Source organism: Epinephelus fuscoguttatus, linkage group LG12, assembly GCF_011397635.1.
Source record: "Epinephelus fuscoguttatus linkage group LG12, E.fuscoguttatus.final_Chr_v1".
Lineage (NCBI taxonomy): Eukaryota > Metazoa > Chordata > Actinopteri > Perciformes > Serranidae > Epinephelus > Epinephelus fuscoguttatus.
In genome coordinates, this window is record NC_064763.1 from 17,000,005 (window position 1) to 17,019,794 (window position 19,790).

Genomic DNA, 19,790 nt, shown 5'->3' on the forward strand with positions numbered 1-19,790 from the left:
CAAAAAGATGCATAACGACTTCAACAAAAAGCAAATAATAACAATAACAAAGGCAAAACAACCACAAAGTTACGTGTCTTGCTCTTATGTGGGAGAGGTGGTGGAGCCTTTTGCATATCTGTGCCCAGGGACCCATTAATCTTATAATCCGCCCATGTGTGACACAAAGCAAAAATATTTAAGTTTAAGAAATATCCTCACACTGTTTAAATAAAACCTTAGGAGCTCCCATGGGAGGGTCCTTATCTGGTGCTTCGTTGCGTTTAATATGTTAGACAGCCGTTAAAAGTTCCTATCTATGGTTGGTTCCCACAAACGTGCCTCGAATTTCTATTTTCCCGGCGGTCCCTGAAGGCAGCCGCAGAGGAGGAAGGAACCCTAGCAACGCTGTCACAAAGCTAACGCTAACGTTACCCGTGTAGTGCTGATAAGCTCCTGATGCATCAGCTTTGTCAACATGCACTTACAAGTCTATCAAGGCTGGGTACCATTTGATCTTTACCTCGTAGCTTCCCCCTAACGCGTGTTAACAAATTCACAATGGAATTTTTTAACGAGCCGAGCTAGCAGACTTTTTCTTCGTCGTAGCCACAGTCAGTCGACCAGCTAACCAGAACGAGCTGTTGTTAGCTTGGTGAATATGGCGATTGTGTCTGGCTCCTGTGCCAGGGTAAACGGGTCTAGAAATGGGCCATCTGTGTCGGCTACACCCTCCGGATCCGTCGGACAATCTCAGCCCATGATAGCGGTGTGGGAATGGCAGGATGACCTGGGCTACTGGCGGCCTTACAGCGGCCAGGTGAGCGCCTACATCGAGCGGTGTCTGTCTCCGCGGGGCCAGAGAGGAGGAGGACCCGGCTCAACGAGCATCTGCCTCGGACAATCAGACCCCAGCCTGTCGCCTTATCTCATCGACATACCAAGCTTGAAACAGTTTCGGCAGGACACAGGTGAGCCACGACATACTTTATTACTTTAATACATCCACGTTAACCCAACGTTACATTTGTATGTTAATCATTTTTTTAATGTTGTGCCTCGAATTAAAGCAGTTATCAGGCCAGGCTAACAGAGGACTCTAGCTAGCTAGTTAGCTTTAGCTCACAGGGGCGCTGTTGTTTTGATGAGTGTTTACACAGCTCTAAGCCAGGATTAGCGAACTGCTCAGGATGAAGTTATGAAATTTAGCCTCAGGCGTCTCTGTTACATGCTTTCCTGTTATCAAACGTTAGCTAACTCATCTACATGACCTGTCTACACTGCTGACGCCTGTAACATTAGCATGTTTTGCTGCTTTGAGCTCAGCTGATTCCTGCTAGCTAGTTTGAATGAGGAGCAACAGAGCTTGCAGATTAATGGCAAATAGTTGTTATAAGACACGTACAAATCCCAGTGCTCCTGTAAGTAATGTGAATAGAGAAAAACAGTAGCTAAGTAACTGAACTGGCAGCCATTTGAGATAAGCTTGTACCAAAGTAGGGATTATGATGTTTACATTGTTGACATTTATAAATAAGGGTTCTTATCTGTGGGAACTGGGCATTTGTCTTTGTTATGGTGCCACATTGGGATTTTGGCTGAAAATGTGGATTTTGTTTTCCAATTAATGCTTGCATGATCAGTTGAAATTATCTTTTTATTCTCAGGAAAGACACGGTCAGTACGTCGGTCCCTGTTTGCCCAGTCCTCAGGCCTTGGCAGTGGTGTCTACTGGGAATGGCTCAACGATGAAGGAGGATGGACTCCATATGAGACACGAACCTCTATCCTTTTGGAGCACAGCTATCAGGCCCGCCAAGGCACGGCAGATTTGGGCCCTCATGGATACAATTACATAGTGGATCTCACATCTCTGGCTCAAGTCAACAAAGCGACGGGCTTCAGACGGCAGGTCCGGCGACAGTGTAACCTCCCCTATCCACTGGCTTCCTCTGGCCCCCCGGCCATCCCCTCGGGCCCTGCCTGCTCCTGCCAGCAGTGCTTGAGCCACAGCAGCACAGGACCCATGCCCAGCCGTTCACGACATTCCTTTTCATCGGGCAGTCTGAACCGGCCCAGTCTTCAAGGGACAGGAAGGGCTGCCGCTGCTCACCCCACTTCTGTCTACTCGCCGTACCCCAGGAGACCCCTCTCTGTGGGGGGAATGTCCTGGGGCAGCCCCTGGCCTCCACCACCCTCTGGTAGTCAGCTGTCTGCACCGCTTCTGACCAGCTCTGCCAGCACCAATGGGTTAAGGTTGGTATCTGATATGTGTATGGGATTGTGATTGTGTTTGCAGTGCAGTTGGTTTGGCGAAACATCAACAGAAAGATGCCCCTATGGATAAGTTAGCTGACCGAGGATGTATGCTATGGGCCCCTCTCCACCCTTTCCTCCCCTTTCTTCTTTGACTTTCCTGTCAGTTTCCACATTGACCTATCTTGTAAAACAGGATTTACAAAAAGAAAAAAAACTGTAGCTCCAGCCCTGCAGTGGCATGTTTGTTTTGGCTCAGGTCCTGTGACTCTTGTCTGTGTCATCTTCAGCCTGCCTTCTTTTCTGTTCCTAACGGCATAAAACTGCTTTCAAAGTATTGCTTACTTAAGTGTTATAATGGGTACGCAGTTCACTTACAGTTTCTCTTTGCTCTAATTAAGTTTCATTAAGTGTATCGTCAGCCACCGGAAATTAATAATAGGATAGTAAAATGCTGGGTGCTCACACTGTGGTTAGTGTTATGAACCTCATTTTTCAGTGATTGTTCACACTTCTCAATGATTACTCTGGATGGAGTATCTAGTAAGGACAGATAACAACATTTAATAGAGTTCTACATTTTATGCATATGTATATTTATTTGTTTTGACACAGTGGCAGGTCAGGGTATTTAAAAAAAAAAAAGTAATTTAACAGCATATGCAAAATGCCACTATGTTTTAATGTGAAAGTGATAAAGCTAAGAAAATTTATTATTTAAAAATAGTGGTTACTTTTCTTACTCCATAGAGCGATTTATAATTATGTTGCAGGTTTATTTTGACCGTAGGTTAGCTGATATCGAAGGGCTTCTCATTATCAGTGACACATTTCCTCCTATTGTGTGACCAAGTCCTCTTATTTTGGGTAAAACATCCACACAGGGTTTTTTTTTTGTTTGTTTTTGTTTAACTTGTCTTCATTTTGATAGACAGGACAACAGGGTTAGTGCTGAAACAAGAGGGAGATGAGTCGATCAGTCGACTGACAAAAATGTAAATAATTATTTTGATTACTGCTCAACAATCGTAAATTTTATATTTTTGTGCCTTTGACTATTTGTCAGACGTAAAAAGCAACATGAAGACGTCACTTTGAGCTCTCTGAATTTTTGAAGGCACCTTTTCACTATTGCTTCAGGGTGTCTGCAGGTTCTTATAAAGTCTTAAAATATCTTAAATTCAATTGTATAAATATTTGGCCTTAAAGTCATTAAACAGGCTTAAATTTGAATATGTGGACAAACATTTTGTCTAATTTAATAATCCATCTTTTTATTTCTCTTTGTCGACATGATTCAAGCTCTTGTGCATCAACATCATTTCTGATGTTACAAACCTTTAAACCTACCACCGAAACAAATATGTACCTGTTGGCAAAATGTAAATTAACCTAACTCACTCTAATAACCATATTCCTACATAAAGCCTACCTCTGCACAGGACCACATTTATTGTATACTATAAAGTTATACTCACCTACATGCTTGAGTAAAAAAGAGATACTTGTCCAAAATTTAGTCTTAAAATGATCCAGAAAATGTCTTAAAAAGCATTAAGTTTAAGTGTCTTTCACCTGTAGACACCCTGTATTTGGCATTTTGTTGACTAAACTGTTAATTGAAAAAATAATAGGGGCTGCAACTGATCATTTTTAAAATTTTTCCATTAATCCGTCGATTATTTTCACAATTAATCGTCGAGTTGTTTGGTGTATAAAATGTCGTTAATTATGAAAAATGTCAGTTAGTGTTTCCCAAAGCCCGAGATGACGTCCTAAAATATTTTGTCCATAACCCAAAGATACTCATCTTACTGTCACAGAGGATATAAACCAGAAAATCACGCTTAATTTTTTTTTTTTTATTAAAGAAATTATTCAAAGGGATTAATAAATTATCAAATTATTGGATATTAATTTAAGAGTAAAAACAAACCTAAAAGATCAATCTTTAAATTATTGCAGCTCTTATGAGTATCACAATACTTCAGTCATGATACAGTTTTGTTGTCATTTTAAATGTTCTGCAATATGCTGAGTATTTACATAACACATTTCGTCACATGTTGGATTTATTACCTTTTTTTTTTTTAAACTGCAAATTATATCCCCAAAGAAAAACATTGCCAACATCTGTTTTATCTAATCAAATAAAGTTTTCAGTCAATGTGATTAGAGGACTGAAAAAGCTTCCAAAAGTTTAATTGCATTTGCAATATTAATAATTTATAATAATAAAAAACTTGATGCATAGCGTCCATAAATCAATACAATGTTGCATTACTATGCTGTATTGATTTATTTTCAACCCTGAACTGTTTTTGGTTTACAGCTCTATTATACTTCAGTACTAACAATGTCTCATTTCTTTTCTGTGAAGGCTGTTTTGCACAGTGAGCATATTTGTTGGGCGCATATTCATCAATATATTGGATGTTGAGTCACGCTCCATAGTTGCATTATGCTCATGCAGTCAATACTAAGTTGTAGTTAATCAATCTCAGAATGGCCTAGTTATTTACTGGCCTGTCTGAATGTGGTCACTTTTTTCAGCTCCTTAAGTAAAAGGTAAATAAACCCTTGCAGTGAATTCACAGGCAAGTTTTATTTTCTCGTCTTGATGTGGGGCCAAAGCTATTCCTAACGTCAGCATGCTTAAATGTTCTAATCCTGTGAAGTGGATCGGAAACTGAAATCGTTGTTAAGGCTTTGTTTTGTTCTTTCTGCCTGGTTCATTGTTGCTGTTTTTACTGACTGAATGTCCTCTGTCCTTGTTTCCTGTCCTGCAGTGTTCCTTCCATCTCTGTGCAGCTGAATGGATCCACCAGTGTAAGCTCTGCCCTGGCAGGTAAACGGGTCACTGACCATCCATCCTGACTGTTGCCTCTGCTCTATTCTGCACCACGCGTCTGAGTCGGTCGCAGGTTTCATTCAGTATAATGTTTGTGGTTCATGTGCCTTTTCCTCTGCATTTATCTTGTGAGTGTCAGTCTGTTCGGGAACAGCATGCCACAAAAAAAAGCTGGAAGAAGGGGGTTAATAAATAAAAAAAGAACGCACCTCTAACTTGAAGAGAGTGGGGGAAACAATGTCCCTGAAACCATCAGACAGAGGCTTCCATTCAGCGAGAAACAAAAGTGATATGATCCTGTTTGTTTCAATAGAAAACACGAAAACAGCCTCCACACAGGCTTGTTTTTATTGAGAGCCCACACAAGTTTCCTCGTGCTCTACAAAGAATTTGGCCCTGGATGCAAAAAAAAAACATGATTGACTTTAGTTTGAAGTCTTTATCCTGTAAGACAGCTCTCGTCTCATTGGTCCATGCCACTGTGGTTTTTGTAAGTTGGCTCAAAGCTAAAACATACTGTAATAGATGGGACGACTAATAACAAAAACAATACACCTACATAAGTGGAATACATTAACTTGGATGATTTGTATTTCACATAACTTGAATGTTGATGTAAAAATATATCGGTGAAACCAATATTTTATAAAATGTTTTATAGAGAGGCGAAGTCCTTCCTTTTGCGGACCACATTTTGCATTAAATATGTAGTTATGAAAGACAAATGATTTTCTTTTATCTTGTTTGAATTGTGCCATGATTTACACACATGGTCATTGTTGATATAAAAGATGTTTTTGCAGGTTAAGAAAGTCAGTTTGTTGTAAAACTATTGAAGTGCAAGACTGTGAAAATACACAATTAGAAAGACTACACAAGTCACATAGGTGACATCGTGGCGTTCTCGTGCTGAAGCTAAGATGCCTGTGTGTTTTGGACTCAAACGAGCAACGAGTCTTGCCCGTTCTTTCACTTCCCGACTGATAAAAAGACTAGTGATACATGATAATATTGACATGTCATGAGTGTATGTCATTAAAATGAAATTTTTGAATCGGCCGACACGCTGAGAATATCGGTACATCATCGATATCAGCCAATATTGGCTTTAAGATTAATCACAATCAGCCAACATGCTTTTTTTAAATTTATTATCGTGCTGCAGCAGCCGCTCCTCCTGCTGTCTGTGCGTCGGGGCACACACACGAACACGGTGTAGAGACGCTGCTGTGGAGACAGAAGTGAAGATAACTCGAGCTGGTGACAGCTACGCTTGTTACTGTAAGTGTGATAAGGGGGTGGACTTTGCCTCTCTGTTCACAAACAGCTCAGGAGTGCTTTGAGAGACTTACCCTTTACACACCTTGACCTTACTTTTTGACTCAGCTCTGTATAAAAAGGGACACAACCCTATATTAACGTTCTCAGATTGAATTTCCCATAATTGTTGTTGAATGTTGTGCTTTTTTAAATCCAAAGATACCTGATGAAAACATTAGTATGTGTATTTTGGCGTATTCCTCTCATCCATTTTTTTTGCATGCGTCCTGTGCCTGATAAATTTGCTTTCAGTTGCTTTTTTGAAGGCCCTTTTGTATTCTCACACATGCTTGTTTGGAGCGTCATGTAGATTCCTGCTCTCCCAGCTCCCCCTCAAAACATATTTGGATTCTTTTCCATAAAAGGAAACATTCAGCTGAAACGCAAAGTTTCAGTCAAGAGTCTCTCTTGAAATTAAAAACACCCAAGTGTGCCTCTACTTCCCACAGAAACTATAATGCATTTTCTGTTCATGACGCCCAACTCACTAGTGTCAACAATATGCTTTTTTTTGGTCATTTCGTCATGTTTAAATATGACTCAGATCTGACAACGTCAGTTTAAGTCAGGAGAATTTACAGCCCCGCTATGTGATAACATCTTAAAGCTATTTGAAGAGCTAACATTTATTCCAAGTATGCATATTTATCAGATACATCAGAAGTTCAGTTTCATGGAGAATATTGTATTAGTTCAAGACAATGGGCAACTGAGGTTAAAAAAAAAAGCTAATCTTAATAGATGTATTTAGCGGTGAGATAATTTATGGTGATTTATGCCTTTTCAGTAAATCATGATAATACCATTGACTTAATTTAGATTTTGTATTCTCAGTGCGCCGAGCTCCAACATTTTGGTCACCTTGTTACCGTCTGGGGCTTATTAACACTCATGCAGCTCAGCTTGTTCTCTGTATAACCTGTGACCAGTCCGATGCGGCCATTGCGGTTGTCTTTTAGAATTTCACACATGGAATTTAATGTCCATCTTGTAATGACACACGGTCACGTATATACTGCTTAGACTTTCCCTGTAGTTCTGTAGCTTGTATAGCAGGCGGGCAAGTTGCTCCATTGACATGCAAAGTGAGCTCTCACTCTGTCTTCTTATTTATTTTTTTCCGCTGCACACTTCTCAAATTATAACTCCGTTTCTTGGCTGTGATAAGCTGACTGAATCAATACAATCAGCCCGGAGGAAACTGGTGGACCAGAACCTCATTAGTGCAAAGCACCGTACCATGACTTTGGCGAATCATTTCAAATGGAAGGTCAGTCATGCGGTGTCTTCTTCAAATGTACTGTTTTAATGATCACGAGTCAGTAATGAAAATTAGCAGTTAATCAGCTCCACATTTCATGCACTTTGTTTATTTTGTATTTTCAGTATTAAACCCGTACAATAAATACAACTGCTTCCGCTATTGTTGGAGTTAGAGTTAAAAATGGGAAGAGAAGGTTCAGTATGTGTTTACAAGAGTTCGGTTTTTCCTAAACAGGTGTTGAACAACATGAGATGACTAAATCAGCCTTTTACAGTGATTGGGCTGGGCTGTTATTGACTATATTTACATTCGCGCTAAAGTTCCACTATTATTCTGAATTTCATTTTCATGTAAAGAGCACATTTCATCTGCATATTCTGAATTAGACCTTATTAGTATTATTGTGTTCAGAGTATGCATCTCACCTGCAACACACAGCCTGTTGCCTTTTTCCTGTCAGCTCTGTGGGTCGTCACAGATGGGGTAGAGATGCAAAAGAAAAGGCCACATTTCTCCTCGGAAGGAGAAACACACCTACTTTAAAACATAACGAAAGACTGGATATCAACAGTTTTTTTTGAGTATTCACAAATATCAGAAGAAGGTGGTTAAAGGAATGAAAGAGGAAGGCTGAGTTTGCAGTTGAACAAGATCGCTACCGGTGAAGGACTTTGGAAAAAAAATCCTATTTTTACATACAGAAACAAAATGGCACAAGTGGCTCCAGCTGTTCCACTTTTCTATATTTTGATGTGACAAACGACCATTGATTGTATAAATAATGGATGTAGTAACTGTTACATCACCCATTTGTTTGTGGACTCCTGTTTTGAAGCCCCAAGTTTGGCAATTTGTCCGTAGCCATCTTGGTTTTTGGAGCCAGAAGTGACCTTATTTGGACGATAAGGATGAGGTGTGGAGGAGTAAGGGGTGGATCTGACTCCCAGACAGCCTGTCACTCAAGCAGCCCTGCCCTTAAATATTCATTGATTTAAGCCTTAATAAAATGTAAATGGGTGAGTTGTATAAAAATTCACCCCTCATACAGTTGCCAGGAATGTTTAAGTTAGCTATAGAGACCAAAACTATTTTTTGTACCAGACTTTAAACATGTTTATTTCTGCTGTAAAGTTGGGTATTCTAACATGGGGGTCATGAGGAGTTTGCAGGCGGCCTCATGTGGCCATTCAGGGAACTGCAGTTTTCAGCACTTACGCACTGGCTTCATTTTTCAGCTGTGGAGGTCCCCTCTAGGTCCAAACCACCAGATTTTCATAACTTTAAAAAGGAGTTCAGGCAAGTTGATCAAAAATGGTTTTGGCCATTCCTGTTGTTTCAAATACTTAAGTAGAGTAAGTAAAAACGCATCTTTAAATTCTGATGGCAAAAAATGGCAACACTCTCTGGACATATTGATAATACCGCATCACAGCTCATCTTTTTACATTTCTCTGTCACTCACTGCTACGTCACATTTCATTGTCTTATTTTGTTTAAGTCTATCCAGTTGCGCCCAGAGGCATTTTTATTTGCCCTTTGCTAATGCCCCTTGGAAATCGAAAAAGAACTGTGAGGTTCCAGCCCGTTGTCACTCCCATGTCGTCAAATTTGTCTGTCAAACACTGACGCAAAAAGGCACCTTTTACGGCGGGATTGACTCGCCGCTAGAGTCAGTCTCTAGTGGTCGTTCAAGGAACTGCAGTTTTTGGCAAGTTTCGCGTTGGCTTTATTTTCAGCCCCGAGGCTTGCCACTCGTGAACTACAGGTTAGGGCACATTAATCGGAGTTCGTGCAGCTGCATGTTAACAGGAATACTATTGGAATATTCACTTTCATTAGCCATGTAAACAGCTTCGTAGAAACCTTGTTTTTTTCCCAGAGTAAGGTCCAAAACCAGGATTTTATTGTGCATGTAATGCAGTCAGTGAGTTTTGCCTCCAATTTTTCAACCTGGAAAATATTGCAGCTACATTGGGAACATTGTCAGGTTTGGGCTTAACAGTCTATTAAAGTAAGCTACTTCAATTCTCACCTCATCAGTTTGAGGAGAGACACAGGCCATGCATGACTTCACTTCATGTTCAATTTTTCATTTGTGAAGAAAAATTAATGTTCCATTTCCTCTCCTTAGAGGGTACATGGTGTTGCCTTAGAGCAGACGATCGTGCTAAAACTAAGATCTGCAACGCCCAGTCTGCACTGCCAAGCTGTTCCCAAGGATTGTGGTTGTCATCATGTAAACCATTCCTCATAGTCTGCTGATTGATTGGTCTGACTTCCAGCTTCTGGGCACCATCAATTCTCAGTGGATCTTTTCCAGACTCCCGAGATAACTTGTAGTCTTCACTTAGCTCATGAGATTAATGCTAGCTTGACAACAGAAGTCCTGATTGAAAAAACAGCTTCGCTCATTAATCAACAAAGAAGAGACAGAAGATTCATAGTCAACAACTAAACCGACGGCCATATGTTAAACATGATCAGTTTGGTTTTAACTTAAAGGTTCTTGATGCTGTGACTGACTCCAGTGTTTTGTGTATGAATGAGCGACACGGTGAAAACATCAGATGCTGCTACATTTCTCATACCTTTGATTTGTTCCTTTCTACTCCTGCATATCTCCACTTGCTCTCAACCCTCACCTGCCCCACTTCTGCCCCGCCCCATCCCGCCTCAACCCAACCCCACCCTACCCCCCCCCCCCGCTCCAGGCATGGCCTCCATTTTGATGTCAGCAGTGGGACTCGGCGTGCACTTCACCACTGCCCCCCTCCCTCAGCAGCAGCAGCAGCAGCAGCAGCAGCTACAACAGCAGCAGCAGCAGCAACCTGCTCCTTTCTCTCTTCCTCCTCCTCTCCTCCCCCCTGCCAGCAGGCCCAGCAAGCCCCACAGCAGCAGCAGCAGCAGCACCACCACCACCACCACCAGTACAGTTAGGAGAGCAAAGAGGCAGCACAGGAGAGGTAGCTACCACGCCACCAGCCCTTCGTCCACCTATTTTTCGCCATTGTTCTCTTTTGCTCCAGTTATCACCACCACAAGCTTGAGGAACATTTCATCCAGCATCCACTCACTCTCACTTGTCTTCGTGTGTTCATAGGGTGTGTTAACACTACTCAGCTTGTGTGTTAGTCGGAAATAAAAGTGCTGCTTCTTGTGCAACTGTGAAATAAGAAGATAAGTGTGACCAATGTGCTCTAAAACCAGACCTTTGACTCGTCTGATTCAGCCTCTCTGCTCTCAATATCAGCTTGCCTACCTGCCATAAAATCCTGCTTCTCTTAAATATTTATCAGCTCTCAAAGATGAAACATGCAGCACTTTTTTTCAATACAGTCTTCTAGTTTCTCCAAGACTACCTTAATTGAAAAACGGGAGTCTGGGAAATGTGGAACAGTCCAAACTCTGCTGTGTAAGCACAGTGATAGTGAAGAAAACTTCCACCATATGCTGTGGCCTTCACAGCCACCAGATCTCAAAGAAATGTCCCAGGAGCCACTGCTGCACTAAAGAGTGCAACGATTAGTCGATTATTAGTCAGTCAACAGCAAATTAATTGGCAGATATTTAGATAACTAGTCCTTTGGGTCTTTTTTTTTTTAACCAAGCAAAAATGCCAAAACAAATGGGCAGATAATGAAAATGATTGCAGCAGTTGCAGCACACGAAGCATCTGGCCTGCTTGAATCAAACAAAAGACGTCTTAATGCATTATGTTTACTGACAAAGTTGGTGTTTGTTAAAGGGGGTTTGCTTATAGATAAGTTGGACATAAAAAACCCAAACAAAACAAGCACTTGGATTTGAATTATGAAGCTGCACTTCATCGCCGCCTCTTTATTTCTGCCTGACTTTCTTTTTTCATCTCCGCATTGTCATGACCATAAATTACACCTCCTCCACACTCATTGTCTGCCACTTCTTGCTTGAAATTCCTGCTCTTGAAATCAACAGGGGACAGACACACAAAAAAGAAGAAAAAGTGTTGATGCCTGGAAACTTAGCAGCGAATATATTTTTTTCTTATTTCTCAGCCGGGAGAAAATAGCCTCCTAACCTTTCAGAATCTGGAATTAAATGGAGCTGTCTTGTGCGATAAACTCCGAAAAGACATTCGAACATTTAATAAGCTTTCAGAAATTTGCTTCCTAAACAGACTTGACACTCACACGTGTGCGTATGTGGGAGAATATGGTCCATACATGCACTAAGTGTCTGTATCCATCGCTCACGCTGCCCATCATGATTGCACATGAACATTGAATGTTCATTCTGTCATCATGCATTCAAGTTGTCTCTGTGGCTTGTGTGTTTGCATGTTTTGCATCCTGTCTGTGCACATTTATTTGTATGTAGCAGACACAGAAAGAAGAGAAATCCTTAGCTTATGTGACCAATGTTCGCTTGAAATTCTAAAAAGTTATTTGATGTTGTAAAGAAAATCATTTCCTTTCATCTCAGCAGAGTCTCATCTTTTTGTTCGGCAGGTTGTTGGAGTCACAGTTTTAGTGTCTGGGCCTGTTGCAGCTCATTCATCTCTTTGTGCTTTGTCTTTTATCCCTCTTTTAGCCTCAGCTCAGAGACCCGAGGAGGTGATTCAGCGCTACATGGAGGTAGTTGGAGGAGTACCGGATGAGGTAAATGTTTCATGGTTAGGTTTTTTTTTCCCTCCTAGATGTCACAGAACTAAAAGAAGGTTTCGGTTCTTAAAATAGAGAAATTTCAATGCAGCATTTTGATGGACCGTTCATGTGGCTGTTTGCTGTTTCTGGCCTCAAACTGTAATTGTAACACTAAACACTCTGTCCCTGGGTTTCCCTCAGGACTGCATTATCTGCATGGATCAACTGTCCAATCCATCCGGCTACGAGACACCGTCCGCAGAGGAGGGAGGCCAGAGCATCCTGCCAGACACTGTGGGGAAATTCATCAAATGTGGACACACCCTGCATATGCTCTGCATGCTGGCCATGTACAACAATGGCACAAAGGTACACGCCTGTTAAATGACTGCATGGAAACTGCTGTTTTTATGCCTGTGTGCCAGCGATGGCCGTGACCACAGGCATTATGTTCATGGGTTGTCCATACGTCCTTCTGTCCCATTCTCATGAACAAGAAATCTCAAGAACACTGAATGGGAATTTCTTCAAATATGGCACCAGGACGAGATGAACGGATTTGACTTTGGTGGTCAAAGGTTTTTGACATGGATCTGCACTGTCAGAGAAACTTGTCTGGTTCGTGGAGGCATACAAACGCAAAATGTGTGTACATATTGATCTGAGAAGTCTGCCTTGAAGTACCACATTGATGGACTGCACTTGTACAGTGCTTTTCTATTCTTCTGACCGCTCAAAATGCTTTTACACTACGAGACACATTCCTCCATTCACACACTGGTGGCCTGAGGCTACTGTACATAGTGCCACCTGCTACTCAGTAACCATTCACACACACTCACTGATGGACAGCCACCAGAAGCAAATTTGGGGTCAGTATTTTGCCCAAGGATACTTCGACATGTAGACTGGAGGAGCTGGGGATCAAACCTCCAAATTTCTACCTCTGAGACGGCCACCTGTGTGTGTCTGTAACATTAGCTTTACAAAAGTTAAAGATACAAAACACTTAGTGTGATGGAGTCATTGTTTTAAAGGAAAAGTTGGGCATTTGGGCAAAATATATTCAGTGGTATTTGCTCTTTTTCTTGAGTTAGATAAAAAGACTGATATCACTCTGTGCATTGTGTACAGAGCTACAGTGAGGAGGCGATTCACTTAGCTTAGCATTACGACCAGAAGCCACTGGTTGCCTGGCAACCTCAGGAGGACGACAAGACTCCTAGAAGTCACTGCGCCTGGCTGCTGGTCGCCAATAAATATAATATTTCCAGCACATGACCCCCTGGGAATTGTCGTCAGGTTGTTTGCACACTTGTGTGTTTCCCTGATTAAAAAGAAGGAGACACAACGGGCCTTATCTTCACCCTGGATGGAGAAAAGTGTTGCACAGCACAACTGTTACTGCTAGTTCAGACTATTGCAGTCACTTTCACAGCCAGTGCTACGTTGTGTATGTGGCAAATGTACTGAGGTCAGGTGCATTGTTGGCACATTGCTATTTTTAGGTAGCAAAAAGCAATTGGGTCATTCCCCAACAAAAACCTGGTCTAAAGTCAGAGTGATGCAGTTTTTTCCCGTAGTTTGAATAACATATTATTCAGGTAGTAAAATGCACGCGCGTACACTATGCTTGTTACATACACAGGGACACACAGATGGATTGCAAGTGGGTGAAGTGAGAGAGAAAAACTGCCCTGTAAACAGCCTGCACCTGGCTTTTAAAGGGAATGGAAGGTGACACTGGTTGAATCCACATTAGGCCCTGAACAAAATCTTGTAACTACAGTACACAATCCATTGACTACCTAACCATAGATACTCCATATATACACACTTAACAAGGCAGAACTACTTTCAGGTACAGAGCATCTTGTGTATTCCTAACTGAAATCACAGACAGGCATCTAAAATATATTGATGTGCTTTAAAAAATGGTTGATGATAGTGTTAAGTATGTTTTAATGTGTGGAATGGTCCTTTAAAATGTGTGGCAATAGACCGTTTTCCTGCTCACAGTATGTTCTAGTGTTTCATTGCTTTTTATTTGAGGTGTAGTGTATAAACTGAATAACAAATAACTCAATCATACATACAAGTGACGAAGCACTGGTTGATGAGACCAGAGGCGTCGAGACTTGTTGAGGGAAGGGAACACAAAACAAAAGTCTCATCAGTGGATCGATGAGTATTTGATCAGCGCCTAACCTGGTTTATATCGATCGTTTAAAAGGCTCTCTGGTCGTGTTTTCCCCTCAGGACGGCAGTCTGCAGTGCCCCTCGTGTAAGACAATCTATGGAGAGAAGACCGGCACACAGCCCAAAGGCAAAATGGAAATTTACAGCATCGCCCAGTCGCTGCCAGGCCACCCAGACTGTGGCACCATCCAGATCATCTACAGCATACCACCTGGCATACAGGTACGTCTGCACACTGAGCTCCCACTCTGCCAAGAATGCAAAGTAAATCCAGCCATGCATTTTGATTTTTCCCTCCAGTCTTTTATTATCTACCAGAGCTGCAAAATCAGAGCATAAAAATTGGGTTTTTAGCAAGAAAGACACCATAATTTCTCCTCCTGAACCAAACTTAAGACTTGAAAAATTAGGGAGTTATAATATAGTCAAGGGCTTGACAAATATGTATCGACATTATCAGATATTCTATTTGAATGGAGAGAGTACTGGCTGCTACAGAGAGTGTTGCATGATGGCTTGTTTAGAGCCTTTAATGGTAACTTAAGCATTTTTCTCTCCAATGTTCTAAAATGGTTTTGCCTAGTCATGAATCTTTGGTCTGAACTGGGCCTCAAGCCGCCCACACATGATCAGTGGCTAAACTGTGCCACAGTTTTCCTGTGAGGACAGCAGTGGCCCCTGACTAGACAGAGGCGCTACCCTTGGCGTGGTGTACTGCTCGAAATTGCCACGGAGCACTGCTGTCAGAGTTCAGATTATTTAAACTTTGACCCAGGTTGCCGTTGACCTTTCAAAGCGCATGGCAGCGAGATAACAGCTGTGTGTGACATCGCCAGAAGCAACAAGCAGGGGAGGTGGAGAGTAATGGAAGAAAAACTCATCCAGAGCTCTGTATAAAATCATATCACGATCTCGCTAGGTAAAGTAATGCATGGTGAAATGTCAGCAGTCAGACGGGACGACCAGGTTTGTGAATAGCTTATAGTTTATGAACTGAGCTGAATCCAAAGCTGAGGTTAGCTTGTGCACTTTTTGATGAAGTGTATCTGCGCCATGCTCTGCGCCCTCCCTCACGGAGAGTGAAGAGCACATTTCTTATCACCTGAAGGCAGCTTAAATGTGTGATTTACATTATGGAAGTATTTCATGTATCACTTTTATGAGAGAAAAGACTTTGAGGACGATGACTCTACTCTTTGGACTGATCTCAGGGAAACTTATGAAATGACTGCAGGGGAAAGTGCAGTCTGGACTGAAGCTTGTTCAGTGATGTTTCCAAATAAGTATTTTAACAGATTGATGTTCAGGCTTGACTGTGGGAGAGCACTCTCCTCTGTCCTATTGTGTGTGTGGCTCACAGTGACACCCTCCTTTGTTACAAGACTTTGTTTGTCTTGTGGGAAAACCTTAATTTCTTTCCGTGTCCTGCTGTAACCATGCGTGCGGATAAATTGCAGCGCATGTATCAGCGATCTAAAGTTACAAGAACGTGAATTAGATTTGTATTGAGCTGTTTGTCTACAGTTATCTCCAAAACACAGTTATTAGATTATTGTATTGTTCCAACTGATCTCTGCTATTAAATGTAATGTCTCTCCATTCATTAATTGGTTCTTGTCCTCCTCCTCCTCCACCACCAGGGCCCGGAGCATCCCAACCCAGGACAGCCGTACACATGTAGAGGCTTCCCTCGCTTCTGTTTTCTACCAGACAACGACAAGGGCAGGAAGGTAAAAAGCAACACATCCCACAGCTGGGACCGACTCCACACCACAGACGCCTGTATACAGTGTAAACACGTATCCATACCCTACCACACGTACAAACAATCAATATCTTCAGTTACATCATCACTGGAGAACCAGAGTGGAGCCAACATGACACACGAGGCGCACACAGCTCGATACCACAAACACAGGACTCCATCAGGACTGGAGTGTTTCGCTGTGATTAAATTAGGAACATTTTGTGCGCATTATAAAGTTGTGTTGTTTCCATGGTGAATTAGTAGCTCATTTCCTGCTCGCTGGCAACTGCGGCCGAACACTTTAGCTTCTATAAATAATCTCCGATGTAATTCAGTAATGGAAAATTGGATTAAATTATTCCAGTTGTAGTATATCTGCGCCTGTGCCTCAGACTCACTTCCTTCATCAGAGTCCCTGGTGTGAGGATGTTCCGCAGAGAACACGGATTTGAGAACGGACACGCAGCTCGTCCCGCAGTGTGGTAAACAGTTTAGAAAACACCCTTCACTTCCATCAATTAGGGAGCCTAACTGTCATGAATACCTGAAGTCACATAAAGCCATAGAAATAGAATGAGGGTAGAATGGACTTTCCCATTCAAAGGATGGTCAGAGCAGCGGCCATTTTTATAGCAATCATTGTAGGCGGCTAACTGCTATATAAATTTATATTTATACAAACCGATTTGTGGCCACAAACTCACTGTAGTGAGCAGTACCGACTAAACATGCAGTGGAGTAGTAATGCTGGGTTCACACTACATGATATCAGCCCGATTATGGCCCGACACAGCGACATATGGTGTTGGCTCGGATCGTGAACAACACTGAGTGTCGTACGCGATAATCCTTCGTTTCATCTCGTGTAGTGTGTCGTAGTAGACGACAGCCGATGCCACATCTGGGACGCTTCACGACAGCTGTCACTGTGCTCTTCATGCACAGCGATGCAACAAGCGCAACTGTCGTCAACTCCAGCTCTCTGCCGTCTGCCTGTCTCTCCACTCCATGTGTGTGCGCAGCAAAACACCACACACCATAAACAACAACAAAATGCAGTAAAAGACTGTTTTGTTATTGACCTAAATTTTGTGCACTTCTTTATATTGCTTAGCTTGTCTGTCATCTATGGTCCATGGTGTTTTTAGGGCGGACACTCAGAAAGCCACCTCAAGTGCAAGAAAAGCCAAATGGGCAATAAGTAATTTATTATTGTAATCTGGGCAAAACATGTACAGACGATGGAAATAAACACTCACCGGAATACAGTTCATTCACGTAACTCAGGCAGGGGCTACATGGAAGGAACAAACACCAGAGAATACTCTCTTACAGGAAAAGAGAAATTCTCTCGAGACAGCGATAAGGCCAAAATATCAAAGAGAGGGTTTGTTATTTTATTTTGATTTTAACAGCTTTAATGTACTTTAAGTGTGCACTGAGCAGCTGTATCATCTAGGAGAATAGACGTATCAGATCGAGACTCGGTATCGACAGAGTCAGGGTGAAGTCGGACACAAATCCAACCTGTATGAATTATGCGGCGATCGCCAGTGATCGAATCTGCACAGGCCTGGCTCATCTTTGAACGAGCCTGTTGTCTTCAGATGGCTTGTTTTGTCTAGACTATACTGTCATATAGACAAAGAGAACCAGTGAGTGGTCACGTGAAAGAGGCTGGAACCAGAGAATGATTTTGCTTCGTGTTGATTTCCAGATTGATTTATTGTTTCCACTCTAAAGTATACGCATTAGTGCTTTGTGGGTTTTGAATTCGAGCTCTCTAATGTTCGCTCCATGTCTCTCATTAAAAAGGTGCTGGAGCTGCTGAAGGTGGCGTGGATGCGACGCCTCATCTTCACCGTGGGAACGTCCAGCACCACAGGAGAGCCCGACACAGTGGTGTGGAACGGCATCCACCACAAAACCGAGATGATGTCCAACCTGTCGGGCCACGGCTACCCCGACCCAAACTATCTGGACAATGTTCTGTCTGAGCTGGCCTCTCAGGGCGTGACAGAGGACTGCTTCAAACCTCCGGGTGGCTGCAGCGGCGGCAGCAGCTAGGTCACAGCTCCGAGCTTCACACACTTCCACTCACTGCTGAGTTAAAACCCACCTCTGCGGCCAGGTGGACCTCCTGCAACCTCCTGTCTGTTCTTAAGTTCGTTCAAACCTCATGGAGTGAGCAGAAGGGGGAGAAGTGAGCTGAGAAAAGGTCTTGAAGCGTCTCTGGAAGAATGCAGAGTGGAGGGCTTGCTGATAACGGTTTACGCTCCACTACATTCCTGCTCATCACAAATTCCCAGAGTCTGAACTCAGAGAAAACTGGAGCCACTTTTTTTCAAACCTCCACAAACTGGAAATTGTGTTTTTACTTTGTTTTGTTTTCCTCCATCATGAGCCTCATCTGTATCCCCTTGTCCAGTTACCATGAGACTGGCAGCTCACACTGGGGATAAAAATCTCTCTCATTAAGCACTTTAGTTCTGACAGTGCGTTTAGCTGACAGCGTGTGATTTCCCGGTAAAGGGCGGCGAACTTGTTTTCAAATTGGGAAGTTATGCAATTTAGGTGTTTCTGCTGAAAACCTTTGTGTTTGACACAAAGTCACACTGAAACTTCTCGTAGCAAAGTGAGTATATATTAGCCTATTGGATGAGAAGAGGCAATACTTAACTGATGTAAATAAAACAGACAAAAAAAATGAATGAAAAAAATAATGTAAAAACAAACAGGTTGTGTCCACAGACGCCAGTCGAGGAGATAAAGTTGTTTTTACATTTAACACTACTTCTGATTTGACCATCTGTTGTTATATTTTAACCTAATTTGATAAGCAGATGTGTGACGCACTCACATGGTGATTTGTCATGTTATAACTTTGCAGTAACTGTGCCCCCAGGCGCTCTGCAGCCATTGTTTTTGTCACTTAGTATGTTAAAGTTTGTGTGAAGGGACAAGGTTACCATCGTATATAGCTCGACGACCTCAATCCTTTTGTCCAAACAGATGGGACGGACCGAAGAGATATTAAAGAAGAAGAAGAAAAAAAAAAGAAAAAGCTCCGGTTAAGAACATTTTACAGTGTGACAATCAAGGTCATCGAACTCGTCTTGATTAAACAAGACACGTGAAGCCGCGGCGAGCATGTTAATGTTCCCGCCGGCTGCAATCTCACCTCCTGTATCCACATGCATTATTCTGCTCACAGTACTGCAGTACAGATGCTGAACTGAGTCTTGACATGTATACAAGCAAAACTGAAAAAAAGTCTCTGCAATAAAGAAATAAGGCAAAATGAATCCCGTGTCTGACCTGAGTTCGGTACGAGTAATGCAGCAAGTTTTCTTTATTTTAGAGTTTTTATTTTTCTAAAGAAAGGCCTTGAGTTAGTAAGGTGCTGATCTACTTCCAACAATGCTGAAATTTATTTATTTAACCAGCAGTCCCATTGAGATTGAAAGTCTATTTTGCAAGAGAGACCAGAGGCCTGTACTACGAAGCAGGGTTTGAAGTCATGATGATGTTACAGCCAACGGACAAACTGAA

The 19,790-nt window shown here is 42.1% G+C and overlaps 1 protein-coding gene across 2 annotated transcripts; it reads left to right on the plus strand.

The window, feature by feature from the left end:
• Positions 1 to 345: 345 nt before the first annotated feature.
• Positions 346 to 19,543, plus strand: dtx2 (deltex 2, E3 ubiquitin ligase). Of its 2 annotated transcripts, XM_049592005.1 has the most exons (9): positions 346 to 950; positions 1,647 to 2,235; positions 5,025 to 5,083; positions 10,382 to 10,633; positions 12,240 to 12,307; positions 12,494 to 12,661; positions 14,552 to 14,713; positions 16,132 to 16,221; positions 18,054 to 19,543. In XM_049592005.1, exons 1-9 carry the CDS (start codon positions 641 to 643, stop codon positions 18,303 to 18,305), a joined length of 1,950 nt encoding a protein of 649 aa, XP_049447962.1. In that variant the 5' UTR covers positions 346 to 640; the 3' UTR covers positions 18,306 to 19,543. The 2 variants fall into 2 exon arrangements, with proteins under 2 accessions (XP_049447962.1, XP_049447963.1); XM_049592006.1 differs by lacking the exon at positions 10,382 to 10,633 and having other exon boundaries at positions 348 to 950.
• Positions 19,544 to 19,790: the final 247 nt, after the last annotated feature.